Raw genomic sequence first — 27,283 nt, forward strand, 5'->3', positions numbered from 1 at the left:
CTAGAAGCACTATGGAAAGAACGGAAAGAAACAAGAACAGAAAGAAACAAGAACAGAAAAAATACGATACGATACAAACACGAAAATTTGATGGCATACATCAGTCTAAAATATCTACTTAGGTGAATATTCTGGTTCGGTTGTAAGGTTAAAATAGAGTGAAAGAATTCCTTCAATTTCAATTTCCGTTGTTAATTCTTACACAAACTTAATCACTCATTTTTAGTCAAAAGAAATAAGATTACTAAAAATTTCCCTACGTAAGCAGATAGAATCCACAATTCACCCCATATAGATTTTCCTCCTTTAAAGCAGATACAATGTTCCAATTCAATGTAGCACTAGTTTTAATTTACCCAAAAGAAATTAGAAAAAAAATCCTCAAAGTTAAGATTTTCGTAGTGTTATGTGCAAAACTAACACAGACACACCAAAATCAACAATTTAAATTGCAAAAAATTATTTTTCTGTTACATGCAATAATGTATATGCATAATTTTCTGTTTTCTCAGTGAAAAAGCGAAAAATTAAAGCAAGCAATAAATACATATAAGGAAATATCGCGTTCTCTAATTACAAAATTTATAATGTTTTGATAGATAATTTTGTCATCCAATGTCAATAAAAACTGTTTGAAACCCCGTAACGGGTCGATGCACTGCAATTCTGTTCAATTATTGCTATGACAGGTAAATGCATAAACGGCCAATCGTTTAACCATGACGGAAACAAATCTGGCACTATCCACCATTGCATTTTGTAACAAAAAACATCCCATCATTCAGAATAAGAAAAACCCGCCCAAGCACATACAAAAATATAAAGTTTCTGCCAGACAAAGTTTCCTCATATTTTCCCTACATTTTCCATTATCTGTGCGAAGCTCCGACAGCCTCAGCAACTGATTTGAAACCATCATCTCTATGAAGCGAAAAATCAAATGGAGGTTTAAATCTTGTCTTTAAAAATCACATTGTAGAGCTTTGCCGCATGTGTGATGAAGAACTCGTCAGTGTAATATTGTTTGGAGTATGATGATTATCATTATTATCAGATAACGCTTGTCGTAAATGAAATTATAATGAATATCAATAAACAGGACAATAAGGTGTTGGTGACAGTAGATAGATTGCTGACAACCATAAAGAACCAGCTTATGTTGAACAATCCTAACTATTTTCTTAGAGGTACAACGAATAAAACTGGCCACCAATATCCACCGGCAAGAGTGATGAAATCAGAAGCAAGATGACAAGATATTGCTAAGCAAAGAACACATATAGCCGGGGAAATTTAAGTTTGGGAATTATAAAAGCATGATGCAACATTTATTTTCTTATGCTAGTGACTACGATTTGAATCCATAATTTGATTGGAACAACCATCTTAGCTTAGCTTTAATACAGAGGGGGGGATTTTTAAAAACATATACGCGGGGGTCTCACTAAAAGGGGAGGGGGTTGAAATTCGTAAAAACGGGTTTTTATGATAATTGGCCTGGGCTGGGAATTTTTTTTTAAAGCCCCCCCCCCCCTTTGTATTAAGCACCTGAGAGAATGGAAGGCAGAATTCATGCGTTATTGATAACAATTACCCATATGAAAGTTATATATATATATATGAATACCTGAGCAAATCAGCCAGGTCCCTCTTGATTTTTGAAATAACGGTAGGACCTTCGTAGGTTAACACCGTATATAATTGTACCAGTGACGCTCCAGCACGAATTTTGTCATATGCATCTCGTCCGGATGAAATTCCTCCAACACCAATAATTGGAAGACGTCCTGAATCGCAAAAGGATCGCCAAGTTATTAAAGTAGCCACCTAAGAGAGGATCTCACATTTTTAGCAAATTATTGAAATCTTCAATGATCTCGCTTTTTTGAAATATCACTTTCACCTTGAAATAAGCAGTCTTTACACGTTGCCTCTACTCTTACATGTTGCATCTATTTCTAAATGGTTTATATCTCCATGAAGATTTTTCTTCTTGATGAAATCACGATCCATGAAAAAAATGATGTTAAGGTTACATTTAAATAAGAAATGTCATAGTTTTAAATTTTTACCTCTACCAGAACATTATCTTAGAAAAAGCAATCGAAATAATAAATACAGTATCAAATTGTTACCTTCAGTTAACTTATACATGTCACCAACTACCTTTGTGGACATTTCCTTCAATGGTTCACCACTTAGACCACCAACTTGGTCCCTGGATGCACTTTTTAGTGACAAAGGACGAGCTATAGTTGTATTTGTTACAATTAATCCATCAACTTTAGTCTAAATAAAGAGAGAAAAGGGCTGATTAACACACGATTTATACAAGTTCATTGTATATCATCTAATAAGGGAAATGCTGGCAATAACAAGCTAAAGATAACCAAATTTCTCCTACTGGGATCACTTTCTGTGCTCAATGATAGAAAAGTAATCCATGATACTGTTTGGGACTTTAAACTTTTCTCAATATTATGTGGCCATGATGCCTAATTAGATGACCTGATGTAAGATGATATGATACCCCCTTGTCCCTTAAAGGGTATATGTCACATTAGCAGTTAACTAATAAAACAAAAGCGTTTAGAGTGGCATTCCATTGTTCCGTGACTTTTCATTTCTAAATTCACCCACGATTCCATGCTTTGTACTAAACAAAAAAAATTTGTATTGCATTAGCCAATCATGTTAACAACACATGCCCTTTCAAATGTGCATCTTGGAGAAAAGATGAAACTTTTGAGCTGTGACAAGGAATCCACTAAGAATTAGATTATTGTCTAAACTACAAAAAGTAGAGTACCCTTGCACAAATAAACTGTTGACATATAATAATGGCAGAAATAAAAAACAAATATCTCATCTAAAGATACTTTCCTTAAAAGCTCTATTAAGCCCAAGGGGGCTTATTTATTTTTTAGTCTTAGAGGGGGTGGGCTTAAAAGAGAGGGGGCTTATTAGAGAGGGGACTTATTAATAATTTGAAGCAAAAATGTTTTTAAAAATACCCTTGTCCATTCTTTGTTATAAAAATGTCATACAAATGTTCTCATAAACTTTGCTAGCAGCTTCTAAAGGTTAATTAATCAACTATAAGGTCCTCATCTGTATCAGCATCACCAGGATCAATTTATAATTTTTGGACATCTTCAAAACAAATTTCCACCGACTTCTAAGTCACACAAGTATGTCTTTACTTGGGCCTTTTTGATGCAATTGATCTTATTCTCATGACATCCATCAAGGACCCACTAAATGTGCATGTTTTCCATGTTTGACATCAAATGCTAAAGAGGGGGTTTAATAGAGAGGAGGACTTGATAGAGCTTTACGTTAGCTATAAATAGATTAATTTGTTTTGAGACCATTATAAATTAAAAGTTCTTGCTGACCTTCATAATTTCCTAAAATAAATCTATGAAACTATTATTCACAGAGACATGTGGAATTTCCATAAGACTTAAAGACCAACCCAAGCAATGGATACCAGCATATATTGCAAACGCTTATCAGTCCTGTAAAGCTGCACAGATGTACAGAATATACAGATCTGTATATCCTGTTGATTATGTAAACTACAATATTTCAAAGGGAAAATTTGAGCATCTTTTAGTGTGATAAAACAAGACGGTATAATTGGCCATGTTGTTCCTTTGATATGCGAAAAAAATATTTACTAGAATTTGGCAGGAAAGGTTTGGCATATAAAAAACAGAAGAAAACCTACTTTCTCACTTGTAATGACATCTGATATGTCAACTTTATCATCATCTGTCAGGTCTGGTGCTATCTTTACCAACAATGGTGGTTTATGCTTTAATTGGTTTCTAGCATCCAGGGCCTATAAAATCATTCGTAACTGCTACTTCATTTGAACTGAATCCAATGAAACAGTTTTAGGACTTAAAACTGTTTTGGGATCTTTTTCAAATAACATTTCTTTTTGTCAATGATAAGCATCTTTGTAATGAAAAATTTTATCAATTCAACAGCATTACTATACATATAACTGTAAAATTTCTGAACAAATATTGTGGATTGCTATCAATAAAGAACACGAGGCAGGAAAATGAAATGGATGTAACTGACAACATAACAAACACAATACAATTCTTTAGCTTAACTGCTCTTCAATTTATACTTAAAGTCCCAAGCTTGTAGTACCTGTATTCAATTGTGAAATTAATAATTAAATTAAACCTTTTTCTTTATATACTGTTACATTCAAAGAAAAAAAAATTGGAAATCTATAACTGATACTATAGTCATCCCATATACATATAATATTAAATTGTTATATTTTGTTTGAATGAAACTGAATTGACCTGTGCTAATAGACTCTCTAGATTAAATTAACATGTGCTATCATGATCCATACTTAACATACGCAATATGTTTATTGACATCAACAAAAACCTTTTTATAGTGCTTAAAAGTTACCTTTAATATAAGGCTCTCTAATTGCTCCTTTCCTTGCATTTTCCTCAGGCCAGGAGTATTTGGTGAGGAGACATTAATCACAATGTAATCTGCAAAATGTCCAAGCTCCTTTATTCCTTTCACATAATCATCAATTGCATCTTCAGTATTTTTGTTCTTCCCTAAATTCACCCCAACAATTCCTGTTTCTTTCAAGTTCCCTCTAGCATTCAATCTTTTCTTGCATGCTTCAATGCCATGACTGTTAAACCCATATCTTTCAACAAATAAATGACAGTCAACTCATATATCAGCTTATTAAATAGCATCAGATTAAAGTTTTACTTTATCAATAGAAAAAAATCATAACTTATTGGAATCAAACCATAAAATATGCTCTTAAAATGGGACAAATATTAACAAGACACAGAGAACACAATCAACACAATCTCAACTCAAATAATATTTGAAAAAAATAACCTTTTGATTCATCTATAAGCATGATTCAACCCAAAGTGACATATTTATATTTAATAACTTGATTAACATTACAATAACATCATCATAATCATCATCAGGTGCAGTTGATGTCTCAAATTCTTCTGACTTGGGCTCTCAATTTGACTCTATCTCCCATCAGAGTTGGTAAATCTTCCTCCAGGCCTTGGGCAATGTCAGCAAGTTGGTCAAAGTATGTTCTTTTTGGACGGCCTCTTTGTGGCCTACCTTGATATGGTCTCCATGGCAAGACATCACTGACCAACTCTTCCTTACTTAACCAAGCATGTCCAGCTAAACAAAGTCTTTTTTCTTGTAGCACATGAGACACTTAAATAGGAATATTTCCATATAGCTGGGCTAATGTTTGATGAGTCTTCCAATCAATTTTGAGTATGGCCTGATTATTTTTGCTTTTTATTTAAAATTAAAAAATCCTTACAACTTTAAACCCATATAGGTGTTATGTAGAAATTGATAAAATATGTTGTGAAGCATTCACCTGTTTATAACAGCTTTATCCTCCAATAGCCTGAAAACTCTTGGTTTCGGGTTACCTTCTTGAGGTTTTGGGGTGACAGAGCCAACCTCCACAAATCCAAAACCCAATTTTAACATTCCATTATAACACTCTGCGTTTTTATCAAATCCTGCAGCTAGCCCAATTGGATTTGCAAACTCAATTCCAAATACCTCAGTTTTCTGAAATAAATAAATATATCTCTCTTAAAAAACTAAAAACATACAACACAAATTTACATAACGTATTTGCAAAATTTGAGCATATGCACTGACTGAAAACAGTCATAACAAACTGGGTAGATTTGGACCAGGGGCAGACACTTGGTCAAATATTGGGGGGCATTGTTTTAGAACAAAAGACTATTGTCCTCTAAAGCAGCCCCCCCCCTCACCCCCGAGTGTCCGCCCCTGATTTGGATAAGATCTCAGCTGCACTGGATCAAAATATTATTTTATTTGAATTAGGCAAATAACCCAGTGATTACGATTACCTCCATATTTGACAAAACAAGGTGTTTAAATTCACTATAATGGCTGGTGGTGCTGTGGTGCGTTGGTACTGTCTCTTAGAATCTGGTGAATTGAAACAGACAGGGCTGGATGACATAAAGAAATTTTGCTGGGGGCACAAAAAGGGGCATCTACCGAATACCGTCTGCCTTCTATTGAGAAGATTCTAACAGGGTGACAGGCCAAATTGGGAGGTCATCAACATGTCTACAAAAGAGACAAAATTGAAAACTAAGTGATTTGAACCCAGTCCAAGCCGAACCATTAGTCTCCTCCGGGTTTCAGGGTACCTAATAATATCACAAAGTGTTATAAATTAAACATCAAACACAGAACGGCATTCGCAAAGTGATACTGCTTCTTATTTTCTTGTCAATCGAACCAAAGGCTTACATGACTTCATTTTTTAAATGTGGCAATGCTCTTCTTACCATTAGCGGCATGTCACTTGGCCTGTCCTTTCCTCGTGGTACAAAACCTTTGGAGGCGCACTTGACTGCAAAAACATGGGCATTTTCGGCGTCCATTTGCCGTACACATTGCATCGCAACGTTTTTATAAAACCATTCATTTCCAGATGCCCCAAGATAACCGACTGCAGCTGCAGACGATCCTAGCAAAATCACTGTCCTTCCAAAAAACTTTCGAAACATTTCACCGAGCGTCAAAATTCTTCGTCTTGCTTCCCGCGACTTTCCCTTTTGAAAACAGCCTCTTTTTGGCAACGAGATGAATAATTTTGGAAATTTTGCGCATGGAAGTCCATGTTAATGGAAGTTCACAAGCCAATAACTAGTTTTAATGTTCACCGTCAGCAATTATTTTCAAGTTGTCTAAAAACAGCCAGAGGTCCCCTTTATAAATAATTTTGACATATATGCATTGAAATTATTTTACGCGTACTGGAAATTGCCTATCAGATAGAAATGCATTTATTTATATACCATATTCAGCTTAAATTTCATAAACCCGGTTTAGGATAACCTTGAATAATTCAAAACATGACGAATAAATCATTTCCATGCTTAAGCAATTCTTGGATGGCGAAATTATTTATTTCAGATGAACAAAGAAATTAGCAAAACACACAACCCAGAAACCGAAGCAAATCATATGGCAAATGGAAAAATAACTTGTAAGTGCAGAATCAATAACTGATATATATTGATCATCATCTGTATAAATCCATGAGTAAATAAAATATGAAATCAATTTTATCAAATAAAGAGTATTAATGTACACGACTTGATTTTATGCAACTAAATATTTTTCCTTTCGTCTTCGAAAAAAGCGTTCTGATGCAAATCAATTAAAAGCTGAATTATTCAATTCAAAAAATAGTCCTCGTTTCGTATCGAAATACCCTATACAAAAGGGATAAAAAAGATCTCATTGAGAGATTTGGAGCAGCAAAATTAGAATCAAACACACTTAGTCAGCGCAACAATGTTATTACAGAAACTTCAATTGACGATAGCCTTGACGAGTCATGTATGTCGCTTACATCGTGGTACATATACCCCGTTTCTAATCAGCTTATTTTCATATAAGAAACCAATCGGGCTCTTTTATCTAGAGGAATGGGTTTCTTAAAATTTGGGATATACTGTATCAAAATGTAACGATATGCGTTAGGTTTGGCAGAGAAATGCGAGAGAGAGAGATAGGCAACGTGTTTCTTCGAGTGCTTCTCTTAATCAACTGAAATTTACACAAGTACAAAACAACTTAAAAGAAAGACTTAATTACAGATCAACACTATGTGAGATTAACACATATCACGACAATTATACTTGAACAAACATCACTATATTGGTACGACGTAACTCATCACTGTAAAGTCACGAACATGTTACGATCAAATTCAATTCAATATACAAACGTAAACATTCAAGTTCATATCTTTACAAAAAGTTTTAATTATGAAAAGTTGGCCTCAAATGAAAGAAAAATCTTTTTTGCTAGAATTAGAAAAAAAGGGAGAAGACAAGAGAGGCGAATTTGATGGAGCTTGGCTATATCGCAAATTTTTTTGCACCGCAAACAAGTGAATCGTCTCTCGTGATCTACTTGTATATAAAAGCAGAATCACAGAGACTATCTTGCAAGTGGGAGCTCTGTACCCTGGGTAGCCACAAACATCGGTAATGGCGCGCTACAGTCCGATGCGGCGGCGAAAAAGAAGTTGTCGTTCTTCTGCGGCTGGATTTAAATTACTTTTCTGAAACTGAATCGTAGGAACTCTGGTACACAGGTTAGAAGGTATGTTGCTCAACCGACAAAAGTGATTGCTCGTTTCGTTCAATTTCTGTCAACCTAGCAAACATTGCTTTAATCAAGACATTGATTGTAAAACACTATCATCAGTATACACATCTGGGCCAAACAACTATAAATTATCATATTGAAACCTAATCAGCAACTAAATTCTCTCTAATTTCAAATTATCTATAAAAATTCTAAATTTATTCTTTAAGAATTATAATTGATATCAAATTATTCTGCAGCTTTTTGGTCTGCCTGCAATGCGCACCACCAAACTGTCTGCATTATCAATTTTTGTTTTATCACAGATTGCATATGCTACCAGAGCCTTTTTAGAAAAACTGAATGCAACAGATGATAAATTTCCCATACTTTCTCCAGCAGCCTCAACGGGCTCTCCACCCCAAGCCCAGTTGTCATCATCAACGTCATCAATTACCAATTTGAACAGAGACCTGTCACTGGAAAAGTCTTTATTCTGCAAAGCCTTCTTTCCAATGAAATCACAATCCTAAAACATAAACAGGTAACCGAAGTTGCAAATAATTTTTTAAACAGAATTGTTCAAATTTGTGCCTTAATTTGATAAATTAGTCAAAATCCTCGCGTACTGAATATAACATGAACACACTTCCTTAGACTTTATACCGGAAAACAAACTTTATGAAAGACCAAACAAACCTTTTCAACAGAAAATCTCCCAATTTCCATCGGTGACGTCGTTGCACCGAAATCAGTACCGAACTCTGGTAGACCAGCTTCAATTCGCAAAGTGTTTATAGCCGTATGACCGACGTCCTTTACTTTACCAGTCTCTACGAAGTTCTTGTACAAGCCACGGCAAAGCTGTAAGAAATAACATCAAATTAAAGAAAAATCGAAAAAGCATTATCTTGTTACCAGAGAAATCAAACTCGATGAAGATTCCCTTTTGCAATTTGCAGCCCCTTATTCCTTAACAGAAACATAATGTCTTATGCCCATAACCGCAAATAAACATTTCCTGCGGGTATTTAACTAGATAAAGATACAAGATAGAGGATATTGAGGTTCTACCCCCCCCCCCCCTCGTTCTCTTTCGAGTTTAATCTTGATATTGCTACTATTGAATTACATAGGCACCAACCTTAAATATAGGCAGGGGGTAGATTCTGGACAAGGGGAAGATCTATGCTACCTGGCACGTGTTTAGAGATTTGATTCAACAGCCGTGTACAAATTGTAAAAAAGAGAGTAACGGGAGAAGTTGACCACCTCACTTCAATATACAATAGATCAAAAATATCAAGCAATTCAGAAAACAGGGCTCACATTTTACGTATAATCCCTCAAAATCAATGGAAAATAAATCCAAAATAAGTTCTCGGTAAATCACGTCTCTGCGGAGTTTTGCATTTACTACTTAATAAAACTACAAACCACAAACAGATTTCTTGAATTTTAGGCCAAAAATAATAGATAAAATACATCCTTCATCATAACCTACCTCTGAAGGAACAAATGCTTGCCAGTTATTCTCATCATCGAGGAAACCTCTACATAACAAAACATCTGAAGCATTCCCAAGATCGACATACTAAAATTGAGAACAACAATTTATAATGAAAGTTCGTTAAACCATGAGTTTTTAATCAAAGCAATATCAAAAAGAATATCGAAATGAAAAATGGGTAATTTTCATTTCGCGCTGTGGTAGCTGGATATGATTCTAGAAATAGATTACAAAGGATGGTTCTAAGTTGCTACTCTGAGTTTCACGCTTAATGCTATTGGTTTATAGAGCAGGACGGTTCTAAGTTGCTACTCTGAGTTTCACGCTTAATGTGATAACACTCTTATATATGTTACCCAACAAAATGCAAAGGGGAAGATATCAAAATGGAAGATAAACTAAATCCTTCCAGGCGAGAGCTGTGGAATGAATCTTGGCGAAGAAGTTAAAATGAAGAGCAAAATCGTTGCTCTTTCATAATCAATGCTTGAATATTTTGAGTCGTGGTTTTACAAAAATGCGATACATTTCTCTAAATAGTATATAAGTGGTATTGGATATACAGTACTTCATTTTGCTGTTACCTGATGTTCTCCTTTGGCAAAATCGTCAAGAGGCGTTAATGTGAGTTGTTTGATGAGCTCGTCTGATTTTGGACCAAACAGCCCAAGACAAGCATACTTCGACGAAACATCATCAATTTTGATTGCATCCGCTGATTTGCAATTTTTGTGAAACCACCAAAGTAGCGTGTTCTGCTGGATGGGTGACGTCACACAAAAATATCTGAAGCGAGAATGAAGATACAGCTGTGATCTGTGTTTTTGCCATTCTAAATCAAACTTGCATCTAAATCAGGTCTCAGTTGATGAAACTTTGCTATTTTTAAAAGATATATTTTTCAAGATTAACAATTTTGAAATATAGCAATGTAAACTTGTAAATTCTACTTGATCCATCGATGTTAAGCATTTAATATGTACAATGTCTGCCAAAAGTCTTGGAACACTGACATCAATTTCCAAGGTCAAAATCAATCATCCCCCTCTTCCCTACAGAACAATGTTGGTTTACTATCGAACGGGGTAGGATTTTAGGAAGCACTTTCTTTTGCGCTTCTTTTATGATATTTCTCTAAATCGTCAACATTGTTTTAGGGGGAAAGAGGCGGAAGTAGCAATTTTTCTTCATGAAAGGAATGAAAGATATCAAATGCAGCGTAAATTGCTGGGTGTTCCAAGTACTTTTGGCAGGCATTGTAGGCTGATCTATTCATTATATATTAAGGCTTTAGCTTCCATTTCCTTCTAAAGTACTTCTAAACAGCTTATATGCAAAATATAAACACACTACTTGTAACAGTAGAGCATTTGAGAAAATATCGCGACACTGTTGCATAATTTTAACAGGAAAACCAAAGAGACATATCCATGAGTAATTCCTTACATCTGAAATACATTTAGTGAACTCCGCGTACAGACCATTATTTGAAGAATCCTAGTCTTCTAGAAGGGATCACTGGCTTATGAGAGCTTATAGGACCAGATTCTTCCCTAAAAGACCCTTTGCTCCATATTCCGCAGGAGACTCTACAGAAAACGACACTTCTAGTTCTACAGGAGAACCTCACATCGAGCTCAATAAGGGAGCCTAGAGATCAGAGCTTCTAAGGGACACAAGACTTCTATTCTATAAAGGATCCCTGACTACAACTTCGATGAGATATTAAAGTGGGTATTGTTTCTTAGGTATCTTGGCGTAAAACTCCTACAAGGGAACCTGACGTAAAACTCCATAAGATTTTAATAATAGAGGCCCAAGACTTTTTTCCACAGTCCTCGGACTTCAAATCCTATGAGTGACCTGAAACCTTTTCATTTTGCTGGCCAGGTAATCATATCAAGACAATTTTAGGTAAAAATAGTCTTATGCAAGCATTTTCTCGATATCCTGGCAGAATTTTAGGTATTTGCCGAAATCATAATATCGTTGTGAATAAATTTCCAAAACTTTCATCAACTCATAAATGTAAAAAGATGTAGATGCCATTCAACACAATTGATTTCAACAAGACTTTGAATGACAGCAGTCCATGGCTGTTCATACCTGTTGTCAGCTATCCTATAGAGAATAGCAGTTGCAACATAATTGCCATCCTCATTCAGCAGCGATGCGTTTACGAAAGTCCCAGTTTTTATATCGATATTTTCAGCAAAAAGGAACTGTAGCTCACTTACCAATTGTGACGCTGAATCTAACTAAATGAAAGAAAGAAGTTGGAATGTGACACATTTACCAACGATTAATAAGAAGTTTAAAAAGGAGGAATGTCTGCTATCTTACCTATAAAGTGCTGCATTAATGAATACTTTTTCTAGAGTCACTATCTAACTTTGCAACGAAAAATAATTCATATAGCGCCATCACCTTACTACAGAAATTAAGCATTGTGGGCCTAAACAAGACCTTTTCTCTACTTGATGAAATATTCGGTCACTTCTAAACAAGGACAAGGTTCTAGAAGTAATATCTAAAAAAAGCAGTGATGAACTAGAATGGGAATAGAGCACAGAAAAGTATTTCCCATTGATCATGTATCGTTGTTGAATACTCAGTAATAAATTGAAACACCTATGCCAGGAATTCAGTAAAACATAAATTTCTATTCAGAAGCTTTATATAAATACAAATATCCTTCTTACGAAAGTCCAACCTAACCAAAGTGTAAAATGATAACCACATAAAATGAAAAGCGAAACCAACAATATTGAAATATCACAGCATAATGCAAAGCAATGAAAATTCTTGTTGTTACTTACGCTAATTTCGATCTTACTCTGCCATGTCATGTCAGCAAGCCCAACACTTTCCTTGCAAGCCTTGTACTCTTCTCCAACCCATTCTATCCAGTTAGGCTTCCCAAACGTTGGAATAGAATCTGGATAGATTAAAACGCTAAGACATTACCGAAACATAATAATTTGTCAAGTAATCCATCACAAAGCTGAAAATTTGTTTCAAAATACAGCTTTTTTACACGCAAATAACTTTGCAAATTGTCAAAAATAGCAAATTCAAAGGGTCTATCCATCTGGGATACCAAAGACCACAATGATCAACTAACCTTGCCTATCATTCATAATTTTTTAAACAAGCAGGCATCGGCAACATTATTAAAATTTCAAAGCCTACAATAATAAAATGTGTTCTACAGTCTTCCAATCCTACGTGTAATAAAGCATTAAACATAGGTTCTTACAATGAGAAAGGATCACATTGATCCATACAGATTCAGGCACAACCTACAGGCCTTTCTTTATTCTTGGCGGTCGCCTTTAAACACGTTTGTAGAGGGCATTTGCAAAGTGGATAGCAACTACAAGACCACATCTTTTTCGCTCCCGTCAACTAACCATTAATACTTGATCAGTTCAAATTTAACGAAAAATTTTCTCAGAGACAAGGTTATTCGAAAAAGAAAAACGTTCGTCTGCAACATAAAAAAGGTAAATCTTTTGACATGATACCCTTTTCTCGAGAGTTGCACGTCTGGTTATCACCTGATTCTGCTAAATTACCTTACCAGTCAATGAAACAGAAGAAAAAATGACGTAAATGAAGTACCTTTGCCATCTGGTGAGAACCAGCGGGCTCTTTCCCAACCACCAATTTTGCTCCACTGACAACCATTTTGGGAAAGAACATCATATAGGGGCGACGTTTTCAAAGGTCCACCAGCTGAAATTTGGGTGTCCGGATACTGCATGGAATAATTACGACCTAAAATTTTCCCAGCTCGGTTTCTTAAGTAAAACTTGTTGTTTTGTTCCTTGCTGAATCTTTTAACATCAAAGCTTGTTATATCCCAAGAGCTCTTGCCATAAGCAATTAGTTCAGCAGTCAACTTTCCCATAGCTGGACCAGACGCAATACCAGAAGAATTCATGCCTGCAGCAACGAAATAGTTATGGACCTGTGAAGACAAAGGAAATAAATGCACACGTGTAATTCATAAAAACAAATCCGACTGGAGGCTGGTCTTATCTAATCAAAACAGCAATGAAATTATTCACACCCATCGAATGGCTAAGAAGGAGGAGAGGGGGGGGGTTGTGTTCTACGGTCATGCGGTTTGTTAATACTTCGATTCATTTTTCGGTTTTTGCGTAGAAATCGTACGGATTTTGATTTTTAACATTGCCTCAGTTAACAGATTTTGGCGAAATTTGGGCTTGTATTGTAAATTTGCGGTTTTTTGGAGTCTCAATGAACGGTTTTTAGCAATGCCTCAGTCTTAAGGAAGGGAAATTACAATTTTTCTATCCTTTGCGATTTCTTAAGGGGTTGCACCCCTAGCATCCAGCCAAAAGTGAAGTTCTTTTCCTTTCAATGATGCGACGTCATAATGGCGAAGAACAGAGGTAAACTAGGGACTTCACTAATAAAAGCAGCAACAGCAACAATTACAGGGTGGAAAAATGTCTCGACATCATAAATAGAAACCATTTTCAAGCGGTTTTACAATTTAACAAAAATATCGCACTGATTTTCGCCATTTCACTGTCGTCATTTTAAAGATACTTCACCTTAGTGTTAATATCTCCTTTCAAACAATGTCTTGATTTGAGTTGATGTATGGTTGCTTATGAAATGATAAAACTGAAACATGTAAACTTCTTTCTAACCCAGGGAAAGGCAATCTGTCCAAAGTGATATTATTCTAATTATTGTAATCACGTCTATCGCATAACTATTAAAATAAGTTGCTAAGATCAAAACTGACACAAAAAGTAACATCAACAAGGCATACTCTCTGGCTGATTATAGCTGTCGCTGTCAAATTTTGAATTTTGTCCCAATAAACAGACATCGTTAAAGATCAGCTCTTTGGTTGAATTTATCAGATTTGAAGCAAGCGCAATGAACAAAAGCTATCAGCGAGAACTTTAAGAAAAAATTGACCAGGGGGGAGGGGCATAGAAAGTATTCGTTGATGAAAAAATATTATGCACGCCCCCAATTAATCACCTCCGGGACTTCACCAAGAAGAAAACCACCGTCCTCTGTAAAAGACTCAGGACCATTGACGAATTGACGAATCTCAGCATTTGCAATCGACGGAATTCGGTGTATCATGCCTTGCATGAGAATATCTAGCGTAGATAAGCAGACAATTAACGGATATTGACACGTTGACAAAACATGGTATATAGCAAAGAACGGGAGTTAGCAAGTTTGAATATGGCACAAAAATGAAGGGCAGAAACACATTTTCATATCTTTATTGTTGCTGATGTTGATATAGAAAAGCAGTATAAACGACAAATTTAAATCTTCATGCAACCCTCCGTCATAGGTCAATCAGTCAGTGAGCCAAGAGCACAGGTAATAATGACTTCGTTCCATACCATGCTCTTTAACTCCAGGACGGACGGCTTCCTGGCTCATGAAAAGACATTGAAAAAAGTAGCGTTCGAAAAGGCCCGATTACGTGTCCTTCTTCAGAAATGATGGAATAATGTTCTTAACTTACACGGTCGAGTCTGTACGGTGGAATAATGTTTTTAAGCGACGGTTAGATTTCACAAAGGAAGTTTAGACGGTTCAATCATTTGGTCCTGAAAAAAGTCTGATCACAGTCTACGCATTTTAAAATATCGAAAATTTGAAGGTTCATTAATAGAAAACAATAATTACCGAAGATTCAACGGAGACAATAAAGACTTACCAAAATGATCCCAATCTTCTGGTAGCAACTGGAACTCAAATTTATGAGGCACGCCCTTTTCATAGAAGCAAGGCTTTCCTTGGGGCTCAAAACCTCCTGCCATTAGTCCCCCGCTCCATTCTCTTATGTATATGTAGGAGTCACCGTCTCTCAGGACTGGAAGCATGCTATGGACACCGGGCATTGGTTTGGTAACAATGTAGAAATGCTCGCAAGAGTGAAGGGGCAAGTGCACTGGAGTGTCAGAACGCTAGAATCAAAGAACAGGAAAATTTCATAGCTATAATTTGAAGCGTTGAAGAGAACATTTTTAATCAAATTGCTATTGAATCTATCTTTTCGAGTATAAAACATAGATCAGAACATAGCTCAAAAACTCTACGCTAGGACGAATCTAGGTTTATGTAAGACATACAGAAGAAACCCGCATAGAAGAACCTAGGTTTTTTCTGGCAGTCTGAATAGGTTCTTAAATAACAGGCTGCAATTCTAAATTCCAGTATAAAAGGCTCTTAACAAGGTTCTTTTATACGCACAGGCTTGCACACATTAACAATGTTTTCTACAGCAAGAATTCTAACGGACACACTTAAACCAGCTTTGATCTTCATATTAAATTTTAATTAATCAAATGAATATGTGCTGTTCGATCGTCCAATTAGAATTCAACATGAATATAACCTGATTAACTCTAAGCTGGTTTAATTTGCTACTGTGGATAGGGTGTAAAAAACCATTCTAAAAACCCTTTTTCTTATATATAAAGAAAAATCTTTCGAATTTCAGTTTCTTGGGGGTTCTTAAATATGGGGTTTAAAACATTTAATTGCAGCCTCAAGGTTCTTATAAAAACAGGTTCTTTTATGCAGGTTCCTACTGTACGTTAAATGCTAAGGCATATAACATCAGGACATTCAAAGCGATGAAAAGACCAAATATCTAGCTAAAATGAAATGGCAGCATTAAAAGTTTTACATGAAACACTCACCAGTCCAAGTTCTCTTGCCCACTGTCAAATAAAAAGAATTGTCAAAGAATATTAAATATATTTTTTATCTCTAACGCCTGAAACATATGTTACAAGTTCTTGAGCCTTAATGAAAAATTGCTGGTCTACATTTTGAAGTTGAACGAACTTAGGTAAGACGAATTTTACTTCCTATGCTAATAATGCTAATAATAGTAGTATCTTTGTTTGGCAAAAGAAATCTGGCGTATGAAAACGGAAATGTTATCATCAACCTTGCGTGAAAACTGACGTATCATCCAAATCCACCCGAATCGCCATCATTGGACCATTTTTATTTTAGAATATACCAATATCTTTGGCTCAAGGCCTTCCTGAACATAGCTCGATAACCTTAGCCACTTAAAGAATTTGAAGAAACGAATTATCTTTAGGCAAATCACATGTTGCCATCCAAGCCAACAACGACATTACATGCAACGGGATTGAAGCCACAAATTTGGCTGGAATGTTATTGTTACGTAGCTTTATATTCCTCCAATCGTATTCCCTTTTCGTTGGGCCTGACAGATTTAATAACAGAAGAATTTTGATTCCTTCTCTCACCTGTCCTGCACAGTTAACAAATTTTTCACAGTGTATAAATCCATGATCTGTATCAACCCCAGTAACACGTTTTCCATCAGTGGCCACATTTTTCACACCAACGCCTTGAATGAATCGTACACCTAAAAAGGGTGATTTTTCAATTATAAGCAAATAAAAACTGTATCGAATGTAGTGTAATTACATCAAATGAAGGACTATACTTGAAGGAACAAGGATATAGTCAAGGGTAAAAAGGTGCTCCTTTTTCAGAAATTGTAGAAAGAGTTTGTTGTTTCATAGTGTTGGCAAATGGAAGGTTGCGCTAAAGACAGTTCATTGCGTATAGAACTTCGCATAAACGTGGCTATGTAGAATGTATCAAACTACTAGCGTCGTAATCTTTGTAAATTGGTTAACAAAATATGAAACACTGAACATAAGGTTTCGAAAGTATATTGGTAGTTTCTCTTTGTTCATGCAACCGCCTTTAAGAACACGCGTGTGCATTATTACCTAAAAATAAAAATTCCAACTTTTAGTCTTTTTGTTAGTTCTTGGGGTACAAACCATCAGTTCAGATACCAACAAGATACCAAAACAACAATATATCGATATAATAACCCTATTCAAGAAACGATTTACTACGAACTTGCAAAGGAACTTGTGTGCGACTTAACCTACAATTATTGCCAAAAGTCTTGGAAAACACTAACGTCGGTTTTTGAAGGCAAATTCAGCCAACCCCCTCTCCCCCTAGGAACAATGTTGATTTACTATAGAACCAAGAAAGAAATTATGAAATACGCTTTTTCTTGTGGCTTTTAAAACATTTTTCTGAACTTTCAACATTGTTTTGGGAGGAAATAGGGCTTGAAGTAGTAGTATTCGGGATAACAATTGAATATTAGCAAAGTACAGTGCAAAGTGTTGGATGTTCCAGGTAATTTTGGCAGTGATTGTAGCAATTCCTGTCTCTGTAAAACTGAAAGCTATGGAACGGAAAGCAACAGTGAAACATGTCAGAGATATTCTATATCACAATTTTCAAAGGTCAATATGATATAAAGATGCAAACCTTTGTTAGTGGCCCCTCTCATCAAAGACGCACATGCATCGCTTGCATTGCAGGCTCCTTCGTTGGGTGACCAAACTGCTAGCTGTGGAATTATATAAACGTTTATGAATTTCATCATACTTGAGTTGAAAATGTTCTCAGACATTTACTTGTGATCAGATCCTGCTTGGGACTGGTCATATTGCATGGCCTATAATTTTGAACTGGATTCACAGTGCCAAAACTTGTATACAACATTTAATGAAATTTCTTTAGCTGCTGAAAAAACTTCTTTGCTTAAATTAACCATGTTTGTAGTTACAAAATTGGCTTCATGAAGAACAATTGAAAGGAAAAACGAAGCTTCGGTCACCAAGACATGAAAAAACATTGAATTTTGCATACCTTGAAACATTTTATGCTTTTGCAAATATTTGAATATGAGAGATAGTATCAGCACATCAGATAGTGTATCTATATTGTAAAATATCATTTGGGATAAGAGCAAGGGGGTTACTTGACTAGGAAAGTGGTTAGGTAGTGCAGAAAACCTTTTTGCACGCTTACCCTATCCCATAAAAAATATGCCAAAAAACACACCCTGTCTCATGAAAACTTTGCCAAAAACATTTCACTACTCATGCCAAAAAACCTTACCCAATAATATTTGCTGCTAAGCAAATGTAACCGGAACGTGATCTTCATAACAAAAATCTAAAGAGCAGAGTAAGCTGTTCTCACATTATTCTTGTTTATAGATTTTTCTTGTTTATAATCTATCCCAGAAGATGATGCAAATCATTATACCCCCTGTCCCATAATTTTTATCGGAAAAGGGTCCCTATTCCGTCGCACATCCAGTCAGTTCAAGGATGAGAGTGCCCCCTCTCTTCCCGGGAATAAGAGTCGTGTGGTACCTCTAGATCATCGATTTTGAGCAAAGGGTACAGTTCCAGTGCTTCTCGGGGCGATATCATCTCGCATTCAACACCGTTCTGCCTTAAAAAGAAGTTATGGTAATCAATACAGGCTACAAAACAAAAACAATTACTATATTCTACATCTAAAGAATCTTAGGTTACACTCTATAATCTCGTCCCTTGTTTGAAGATAAGCAATATGTATCAAGAAAAAGCCAGATGGCTAGAGACTGATTGCGACCTCGATCAAATCTTCAAGAAAAAATTGAAGTGGAGGCTTCTTTTGGCTTAGCTTTAGATGAATATACTTTGCTACGTGTTCTCCAAGGCTTTGTGCTAGCTGAGGAAAACGTTGTTTGTAGGAAATAGGTTGCTTGCATTTGGTAGTTTGGTAAACTTTACGTGTTTTTATTTTCCCTCGCCTTGAATCAGATTGAAAAACAATGTTACGCTAGAATAAAGTCCTTATCTACCTTGCTCGGTCAAAGACTCTCCTGAGAAGTTTTGCCCTATCTTTGGATTTAGCAACAGCCACGCTCCCACACAACTTTACCCCTATCAAAGAATGACAAGTTGCTAGTTAGGATAAGCTTTAATTATCAAGCAGCTTCGGCACCTAAAAAATATTTACTCATAATACAAGTCAGAATACAGTAAATAGCGATATTAATCAGGGATGGTATTATTGAGGTGTAGTTCAGGGTAGTGATGGGGGAAGATAAGATTAAACATCGTTTTAGTGAAGGACACAACCATGACTGATGACAAAAAAAGATTTTGCAATAATTGGGATGGTTGGAAAATGCATCTAAAACGATTACAACCTCGTTAACTGACTCGGAAGGGGGGGGGGTACCTTAACATGTTTGAAAGTACCTTTTTTCTGAAAATAGTGGAATTATCAGTTTTTGAATCTCAACTAGAAATGAAATGTGTGTAATATTGAGACTTTGGGGCAAAGGCCAAATTTGTTTGATGATTTTGTTTTGCTTTAAAAATGTTGTTTGTTGCAAGGAATTATGGGTATATACCCATAATATTTGCGGAATTATGGGTCGCATTTTTTTAAACACGTGCATAATTATGGGTCACATTTTTTTAAACATGTGCCATCTTTTAGATCCAGCATCAGCTGGTTTTTTCACTAAAAATCTAGAATGCTCTCCACATTGTCGACAAAATCTGATATCGGTAAGAATCTCTGGATCTGCAAATCTGCACTAAAACAATCAGAAATCTCTAATCTGCATACAAATAGCCCACAATCTGCAGATCCAAAGGCTCCTATACCCCTCATTGAGAAGGAAGGTGGATCCAAAAGAACAAAGGAAATTTTTTAAAGAGAATTAAACTTTGAATATAGTTTTGTTGCAAATGGTAAAATACCTGTTCCAAGGCCTGTTTCTTTTTCCAATTCAGAGTATAAATCCAAGCTATAAGCAGACATTTTATAATGCAATGTGCTGGCACGTAAGAGCCCAAGGAGCCCAACAGCATGCCAAGTTGTACCACACCCAAGGCTTTTCAAAAGAGAAAATAAAGAGAATAAATTAAAGCAACGTAAATAATTGAACTTAATTTAAAGCAAATTTTATCAATATAAAAATTACAAGGTAAATAAATCTCATCAAATCCAAGGGAATCCTGGGGCTCTAATAATGCAAAGCTTTTATAATTTGGTTAATGTGCCTAAAGGATTAACCATAAAGAAGTTTGATGTTCCACCTGCCACACAGTGAAAACCCCATCCTTCTGTTTGGGAGTAATTCATTTAGCATCAAGAAGCCAAGACCAACCTACATTGACACATTTAATTACTAACAAAGGATGATGTGTTGCTTGGTTGAAAAAGTGACAAACCTTCCTTGCTCAAGGACAACAACATCTTTCTTCCCATACTTTGCTAGATGATATGCCACAGATGATCCAATTACCCCTGCACCAGCAACAACTATTTCTGCTGAGCTAGGGAAGGTAGCAGCATCTGAAGTGAGGGTATTTTTTCTCTGGTAGCAGTGCCTGGATCTATTGAAAAAATTTGAAACATTAAACTAATTTCACTCTATGAAAAAGAAAGACCAAAACTAGTATAAATGAGGTTTAGTATAAATGAGGTTCTGAAACAAAATGTGCAGGAATGTGTGGAAGCTTGTTGAAAAAACTGCCAGGTTGGGTACATCAGACATTGATAGAGGTCCCAGGTGCTCCAGGGGGCAACTCTGTTTGTTTCCAGTCCTGCATCATTGTCAAGAGGCCCATCCAGCTTCTGAGCTTTGACTGTATTTCAATTCAGTAAAATTTTATTTTATAATATTAGTAATGCTTAAATGAAAAAAATGTTTATGGGAGCATCTTTTACAAAATAGCAGATGTAGCTTTACAGGGGACTTTTGCCCTCTCTGACCTCTCTCTATCTACGTCACTGTTTCAGCTTGATTCTAATGACCTTGATTCCTACTTTCCACTTATTATATAGAATGTGACAGACTAACAATTTTTCAGTAAAAAGCTAGCTATTTTTTGTGATTTTTCATTAGGTTCATTTTCTTGTAAGGATGTACAGTTTCAAGGTAGGAGCACAGATCCCTCATATTTGAAGAAAACAATGGCAAATTGACAATAGCAAAACAAAACAGTCCATGTTTCTACCAATCAATGTATCATTGCCACTTTATTTATATCTTAGATTATAGGATGCCACAAAGTATTGAATGCAGATAATAAACTTCTTGATTTGACTTGACACAAGGTTAACAGCTTGCCAAATTTAATTATGAAAAGCACATCCTTTATTTAGAAACTTCTCAAACATAAAATAAAAATGTTATAATGATCTGCAAATCCCCGAAATTATGGCACATTTAGTTAGACCAGGTTAGATGTGAGTAAACACTGTCTTTTTAGATCTACTAATGCTTGAAGGTACTAAGTTGAAACAATATTTAGCCACCTCTTAATTAAATAAACTATTATGTCACATCTACATCTACATTTATACTGTTTAATTTTCTAACGTATTATTCTTTCGTTTGTTCTTTTCCATTATATCTTATTATACTGACTCAATCTGACAATATCTGCCTATCATAGGCAGGGCCTCTGACGGAGGGGGGCCAGGGGTTCCTTGCCCCCCCCCACTTTTTGCAAAACAATAGAGTTTTTTTCAAAATCTTTTGTTTTGGGTGTTAAATTTTCCCTTGCCCCCACACCTCACTTTTTAACCTTTGTCAGAGCCCACGAAAGGGGAATTATAAATAATTTCAAATGTTTTACATTACATAAAATAACATATCTTTTTTTTTGACTTCTTATAGTTTTTAAATCAGATTCATATTTTAATAGTATGCAAATTCACATCAAACAGGGGCAAGTGGCTAGATAGCGCTAATGACTTTTCAACTTGTCCTACAGCTTTTATTTTGTAATACATAGTTACTGTTTATAGATAAAAATAGGTAAATATCTGTAGATCCTGTTACTTAACCATCTTAAATTTTGCGCTATCTTTATATTTTTCGATGCTAAATCATATGTACCGAATTGCTGTGAAATGTGATATTTCAATGTGAATTTTTAATTTCGAATTTACGCATTTGTTGAAGGTTTTTGGTCTCGTGCATTTACAATGGATGAGCAATAGAAATGATGACTATAAAATTGGCAGCAATGAGCAATGGCGGTTAGCGGTTATGCTGCCAAGACAGATAAATTTGTATATAACCTATGTATCCACAGTCCTGCTAGCACTGACGGATGGATGGTGAAATTTCTTGGGTTAGCATTAGCAATCATGAATCTTTGTCCAGTTAAAAGTCGGTGCGCCATTTTGAGAGTGACTGTTGCTGCTGCAGCTTGCACCCACTTGCACCAGGTTCTCACTTTGCTTCATGTATATTTCTTTAAGTACGCACGAAAATACAAATATTACCAAGCACTGTTAAGAACATTCTTATTGGAATAATTGGTTGATTTTTGGACCGATTCCTCGTTACTATATCCTCCTGAAACAGTTTCAGATTTCAGAAAAATAAGAACACTTTAGGATAAAATTCAGGAGAAAAGGGAAATTTCTTTAAGAATATAGAAGCTGGACATAATTATAGTATACCTACAAACATATTATTTGATGCAGAGGCCTTTGCCATTCCAGATGATATCCGTGCCTGCATTCCTGATCATGCAGGGGACAAAGTGAATAACCTTGCCCTGTTTCAGGCTACAAACCCCAACATTTACACAATTCCTCTGATAGATGCACCTACTGGCAACTATGACCACAGACCAATAACTTCACAACATTTACGTTCTTTTCCCCATAATTGTACTTTCAGAGTGAACCACAAAGTTTTCCATTACACCAAAGCTGACAGGAGCTCTTTCTGCACCTTCTCAATGTCGAAAATGCGAGCTTACATCTGGGGTGGCCCAGGCTTAGAATTTTTCCGATAAGATAACATCTCGTATCATGTCCAATTTTAAAGAAACTGCACACTTTGATGAAAATAGGTCATTTTGTGGCGGGACCCTTTAGAAATCTTTGCTGACCATTCGATTTATGGTTTTGATATCAAGAACCATATATCTTATCTAAGGCAATTGATGATACAAGAGGTTGACCGATTACACTTTTAACAAGTCGTTCATAATAACAACGTAACGTTCATTTTCTGCATTTTATCTTGTTTGCTTCAGTGGGAAATACGTTTGAAAATAACTTGAAAGAATCCGATGGTAATTTCGGCTAATCTTTACAATTGAAATGAAATTAAACATACAATTCAAAGTAGCTGTAATTTTTGTTCTATATTGTTTGTTTGATTATTAAGTAGTGGCTAATATTTTATTAGCGAAGCTATGTTCAAATTTTGCAAAAAGGGCACAGAGGGGTTATACAAGCCGTTGGGGTAAAAAGGGAAAATGCGGATCACCTGCGAGCGAAGCGAGCAGAAAATTTGACAATTACGCTTTCAAGATTAGCTTGAAATACATTTCAGAACGATTTCTTGGAGTAATTTCGGCTCGCTACGAAAGCCCCAATTTTCCGGCGACATCGCTGATTGGGGGGGCTCGAGCCCCCCATACCCCCATAATTTCCGCCGCTGCACCTTCCCTTCCTTCTATGCCTTTGCGGATCATCCCTTTCTCGTTTGAGAATGGAAAATGAATCCTCTTCCAGCAATTAATCATAAAGGCCCAACCTCTTCGCATTAACCTTTGCCACCATTTCTAAATCCTAATGATCAAAGCTTATAACCTTGTCATTACTCTCTATTTCTCTATCAAAGTGACCAATCAAGTTTGCCACCCGAAAAATTTGCAAAGGTCTTCTCCTACTAAACACCTCTTAATCTACAAACCCTCCTGGCATACCAGTAATTTTTCTCAGAACTCGCAACAGTTTTTAAATATATTCCCAGTAACAAGCCCGTGTTCCTTATAAGGGGGACATCTGAACCCTCCAGCTATCGTCCAATCGCAATCTTTTCCAAGAATCGTTCTCGCTAAGCGAGTTCTACTGGTGATCTTCTAGCGTATGCTAGACATGTTTGGTCCTCTCCTCTGGTGAATGATTTGATGAGAGTAAAGTGAACTCGACATCTCAAAAGCTATCGATCGCATCTGGTATACACTCTTTATTTATAAGAACCAGTAAATTGAAGATCAGGCGGGCTGTGCATAATTTTTCGAAAATTTGAGGCTGGATTGTTCTTAATTTGATACTAGATTACTAGAGTGTAAACAGTGCAATTGCTAACTATTGCGCTCTAAGGAGGTGTTCAGGGCACGGATGCTCGTTTGCCAACAAAGTCAGTTAGACTTTTACCGTCAAGTTTGAAAATTTACCGAAAAGCGCCCCTGGATGGCAAAGCGCCCCTGGATTACCGAAAAACGCTTCGTTCTTGAGATTAAACATTGTTCAAAATTACATTTTACGGTACCTCAGCTTGTTCTTAATTTGTCTTTGAGCTTTGACCAATGTTGAGACTCGTGTTTTTACAAATTTCTACATCATTCTATATTTCTTTTTTAATAAGTGTATTTTGCATTATTGGCACATTGTTTCAGAGTTAGCAGGCTGTACTTTCTGGCTTACACAAAAATTATATTCCTTTTTCTTTGTATGCAATGATTTTTATACAAAATCAATCTTTTTTGTATTTTTTAAATGTAGCACCTTTCTTCCCTAAACAAACTTCACTTTATTATCAATATAAGGTATTCACCATTTTGCCGCTATTTCGTTGTAAATCGTTGTTATATTATTTATATAATTGACATCTGTACGTTGTACATTACGCTGTACGAATAACAGTTTTTTAAAAATTCGCTAGCTATTAACCATTGTACGTACGTGGTCTAGAATAACTTGTTGTCAAAGCAAAATAAAGAACTTCCGCTTTCTTGGGCCTGAACCTGGCTCGCAAGGTTTATTTGTTAACGGACAAACTCTCAAAAACTTTACTGAAAGAGAGAGTTTAAGCTTTTGAAGGAAAATTCATCGAAATTTTTTTTGAAAATATAAGAAACGATGCCTTCGTAGAGTTGTTTTTATAAGTTTTGTTTACTTAGCTTCAGAAGGTACTTTTTAAGACACTGTAAAGCTATGCTTATCGGGGAGTGTTCTGGTCCTTCTTCTCGGTGTCACAACACTTCGTGATTCCTAAGCATGGCGACTCTCCTCAATCAGTGGGAAAGTTTGGTCGTAACAGGATTCGAACCACAGACCCTTGGGTCTGTAGCCAACGATCCTAACCACTGAGTCATCTTCGCATCTAATTCCAGCTAGCCTAATTCCAGCTAGCACTCATTCCAGAAAATTTTCACGATCAAATTTAACATAAGAATTTCCCAACTTTGCAAAATTGCTTAATCTTTTATTTTTTGGTGATGTAGTTCTTCTGTTGATATTCTTATTTTCAGTTCTCATTTTTGATTTTCTTCATTTATTTCCATTTGCCATTGTATTTTGGTTCCTTATCTCATGTAAAAAAATTTACTATTCTCGTTGCACTAAAAAGGTTATTTTAAAACTTTGCAAGACTTTTCCTAGTTCATGTGAACATTAAAGTAGTGGCCAGATTGGGAGGTCTACAAAAGAGACAAAATTGAAAACTAAGTGATTGGAACCCAGTCCAAGCCGAACCATTAGTCTCCTCCGGGTTTCAGGGTACCCATATTTTTCACAAAGTATTATAAATTAAACATCAAACACAGAACGGCATTCATAAAGTGATACTGCTTCTTATTTTCTTGTAAATCGAGCCAAAGGCTTACATGACTTCATTTTTTAAATGTGGCAATGCTCTTCTTACCATTAGCGGAATGTCACTTGGCCTGTCCTTTCCTCGTGGTACAAAACCTTTGGAGGCGCACTTGACTGCAAAAACATGGGCATTTTCGGCGTCCATTTGCCGTACACATTGCATCGCAACGTTTTTATAAAACCATTCATTTCCAGATGCCCCAAGATAACCGACTGCAGCTGCAGATGATCCTAGCAAAATTACTGTCCTTCCAAAAAACTTTCGAAACATTTCTCCGAGCGTCAAAATTCTTCGTTTTGCTTCCCGCGACTTTCCTTTTTGAAAACAGCCTCTTTTTGGCAACGAGACAATTAGAGCAAAGCGCCATTTTGGATTTTAGACAAACAAAAGGGGCAATTTTGAAAATTTTACGTTTGGAAGTCCATGTTGATGGAAGTTCACAAGCCGATAATTAGTTTTAATGTTTGCGGTCGTCGATTATTTTCAAGTTGTCTTAAAAAAAGTCAGAGGTCCCCTTCATAAATAACTTTTACATGTATGCATTGAAATTATTTTACGCGTACTGGAAATTACCTATCAGATAGAAATGCATTTATTTATCGACTATACTCAGCTTCAATTTCATAAACCCGGTTAAGGATAACCTTGAATAATTCAAAACATGGTGATGCTTAAGCATGATGATTGACATTTACCATGCTTAAGCAAACTTTTGATAGTAAAATTCATTATTTCACATGAACAAAGAAATTAGCAAAACCCACAACCCTAAACAAAAGGGATACAAAAGTATGAAAAATCGATCTTTGAGAAATTTGGAGCAGCAAAATTAGAATTAAATATACTGAGTCAGCGATGCAAGTGGTTCGTCTCTCGTGATCTACTTGTATATAAAAGCAGAATCACAGAGACTATGTTGCAAGTGGGAGCTCTGTACCCTGGGTAGCCACAAACATCGGTAATGGCGCGCTACAGTCCGATGCGGCGGCGAAAAAGAAGTTGTCGTTCTCTTGAGACTGAATTTAAATTTCTTTTCTGAAACTGAATCG

At 35.9% G+C, this 27,283-nt stretch overlaps 3 protein-coding genes across 4 annotated transcripts in view; all 3 read right to left on the reverse strand.

Moving 5' to 3' along the window:
- Positions 1 to 71: 71 nt before the first annotated feature.
- Positions 72 to 26,679, reverse strand: LOC135690996 (dihydroorotate dehydrogenase (quinone), mitochondrial). 2 transcript variants are annotated; one of them, XM_089115976.1, is made up of 7 exons: positions 26,283 to 26,679; positions 5,426 to 5,625; positions 4,447 to 4,702; positions 3,734 to 3,847; positions 2,136 to 2,289; positions 1,628 to 1,787; positions 72 to 921 (listed from the first exon to the last, which is right to left on the reverse strand). In XM_089115976.1, exons 1-7 carry the CDS (start codon positions 26,502 to 26,504, stop codon positions 870 to 872), a joined length of 1,158 nt encoding a protein of 385 aa, XP_088972102.1. In that variant the 5' UTR covers positions 26,505 to 26,679; the 3' UTR covers positions 72 to 869. The 2 variants fall into 2 exon arrangements, with proteins under 2 accessions (XP_088972102.1, XP_065064781.2); XM_065208709.2 differs by lacking the exon at positions 26,283 to 26,679 and adding an exon at positions 6,387 to 6,671.
- On the reverse strand, positions 8,286 to 22,843 carry LOC135690988 (pyruvate dehydrogenase phosphatase regulatory subunit, mitochondrial). Its single transcript, XM_065208693.2, has 17 exons — positions 22,691 to 22,843; positions 20,830 to 20,994; positions 20,356 to 20,489; positions 19,443 to 19,524; positions 18,967 to 19,048; positions 18,071 to 18,152; positions 17,014 to 17,135; positions 16,429 to 16,449; positions 15,441 to 15,690; positions 14,741 to 14,865; positions 13,337 to 13,685; positions 12,532 to 12,650; positions 11,819 to 11,970; positions 10,297 to 10,498; positions 9,707 to 9,796; positions 8,902 to 9,066; positions 8,286 to 8,731 (listed from the first exon to the last, which is right to left on the reverse strand). Exons 1-17 carry the CDS (start codon positions 22,792 to 22,794, stop codon positions 8,447 to 8,449), a joined length of 2,529 nt encoding a protein of 842 aa, XP_065064765.2. The 5' UTR covers positions 22,795 to 22,843; the 3' UTR covers positions 8,286 to 8,446.
- The window catches only part of LOC148960345 (pyruvate dehydrogenase phosphatase regulatory subunit, mitochondrial-like), a 39,305-nt gene continuing 20,307 nt past the window's right edge, over positions 8,286 to 27,283 (reverse strand). Inside the window, exon 18 of the mRNA XM_089115967.1 lies at positions 8,286 to 8,475. Coding sequence (XP_088972093.1) covers positions 8,447 to 8,475 — 29 coding nt within the window. The 3' untranslated portion in view covers positions 8,286 to 8,446. The remainder of the gene's footprint in view (positions 8,476 to 27,283) is intronic.

The sequence above is a fragment of the Rhopilema esculentum genome, chromosome 4, assembly GCF_057945365.1.
Source record: "Rhopilema esculentum isolate cy_ngs chromosome 4, ASM5794536v1, whole genome shotgun sequence".
Classification (NCBI taxonomy): domain Eukaryota; kingdom Metazoa; phylum Cnidaria; class Scyphozoa; order Rhizostomeae; family Rhizostomatidae; genus Rhopilema; species Rhopilema esculentum.

Excerpts from the sequence above, each read along its gene's own strand:
- LOC135690996 (XM_089115976.1), bottom strand. The coding sequence starts at position 26,504 with ATGTTTCGAAAGTTTTTTGGAAGGACAGTAATTTTGCTAGGATCATCT. Across the intron at positions 3,848-4,446 it reads TAGAGAGCCTTATATTAAAG|GCCCTGGATGCTAGAAACCA; the intron begins GTAACTTTTAAG and ends ATGATTTTATAG. Across the intron at positions 1,788-2,135 it reads CATGTATAAGTTAACTGAAG|GACGTCTTCCAATTATTGGT; the intron begins GTAACAATTTGA and ends TTTGCGATTCAG.
- LOC135690988 (XM_065208693.2), bottom strand. The coding sequence starts at position 22,794 with ATGGCGCACCGACTTTTAACTGGACAAAGATTCATGATTGCTAATGCT. Across the intron at positions 19,525-20,355 it reads AGAAACAGGCCTTGGAACAG|GGGTAAAGTTGTGTGGGAGC; the intron begins GTATTTTACCAT and ends ATTCTTTGATAG. Across the intron at positions 14,866-15,440 it reads AGAAGATTGGGATCATTTTG|ATATTCTCATGCAAGGCATG; the intron begins GTAAGTCTTTAT and ends TATCTACGCTAG.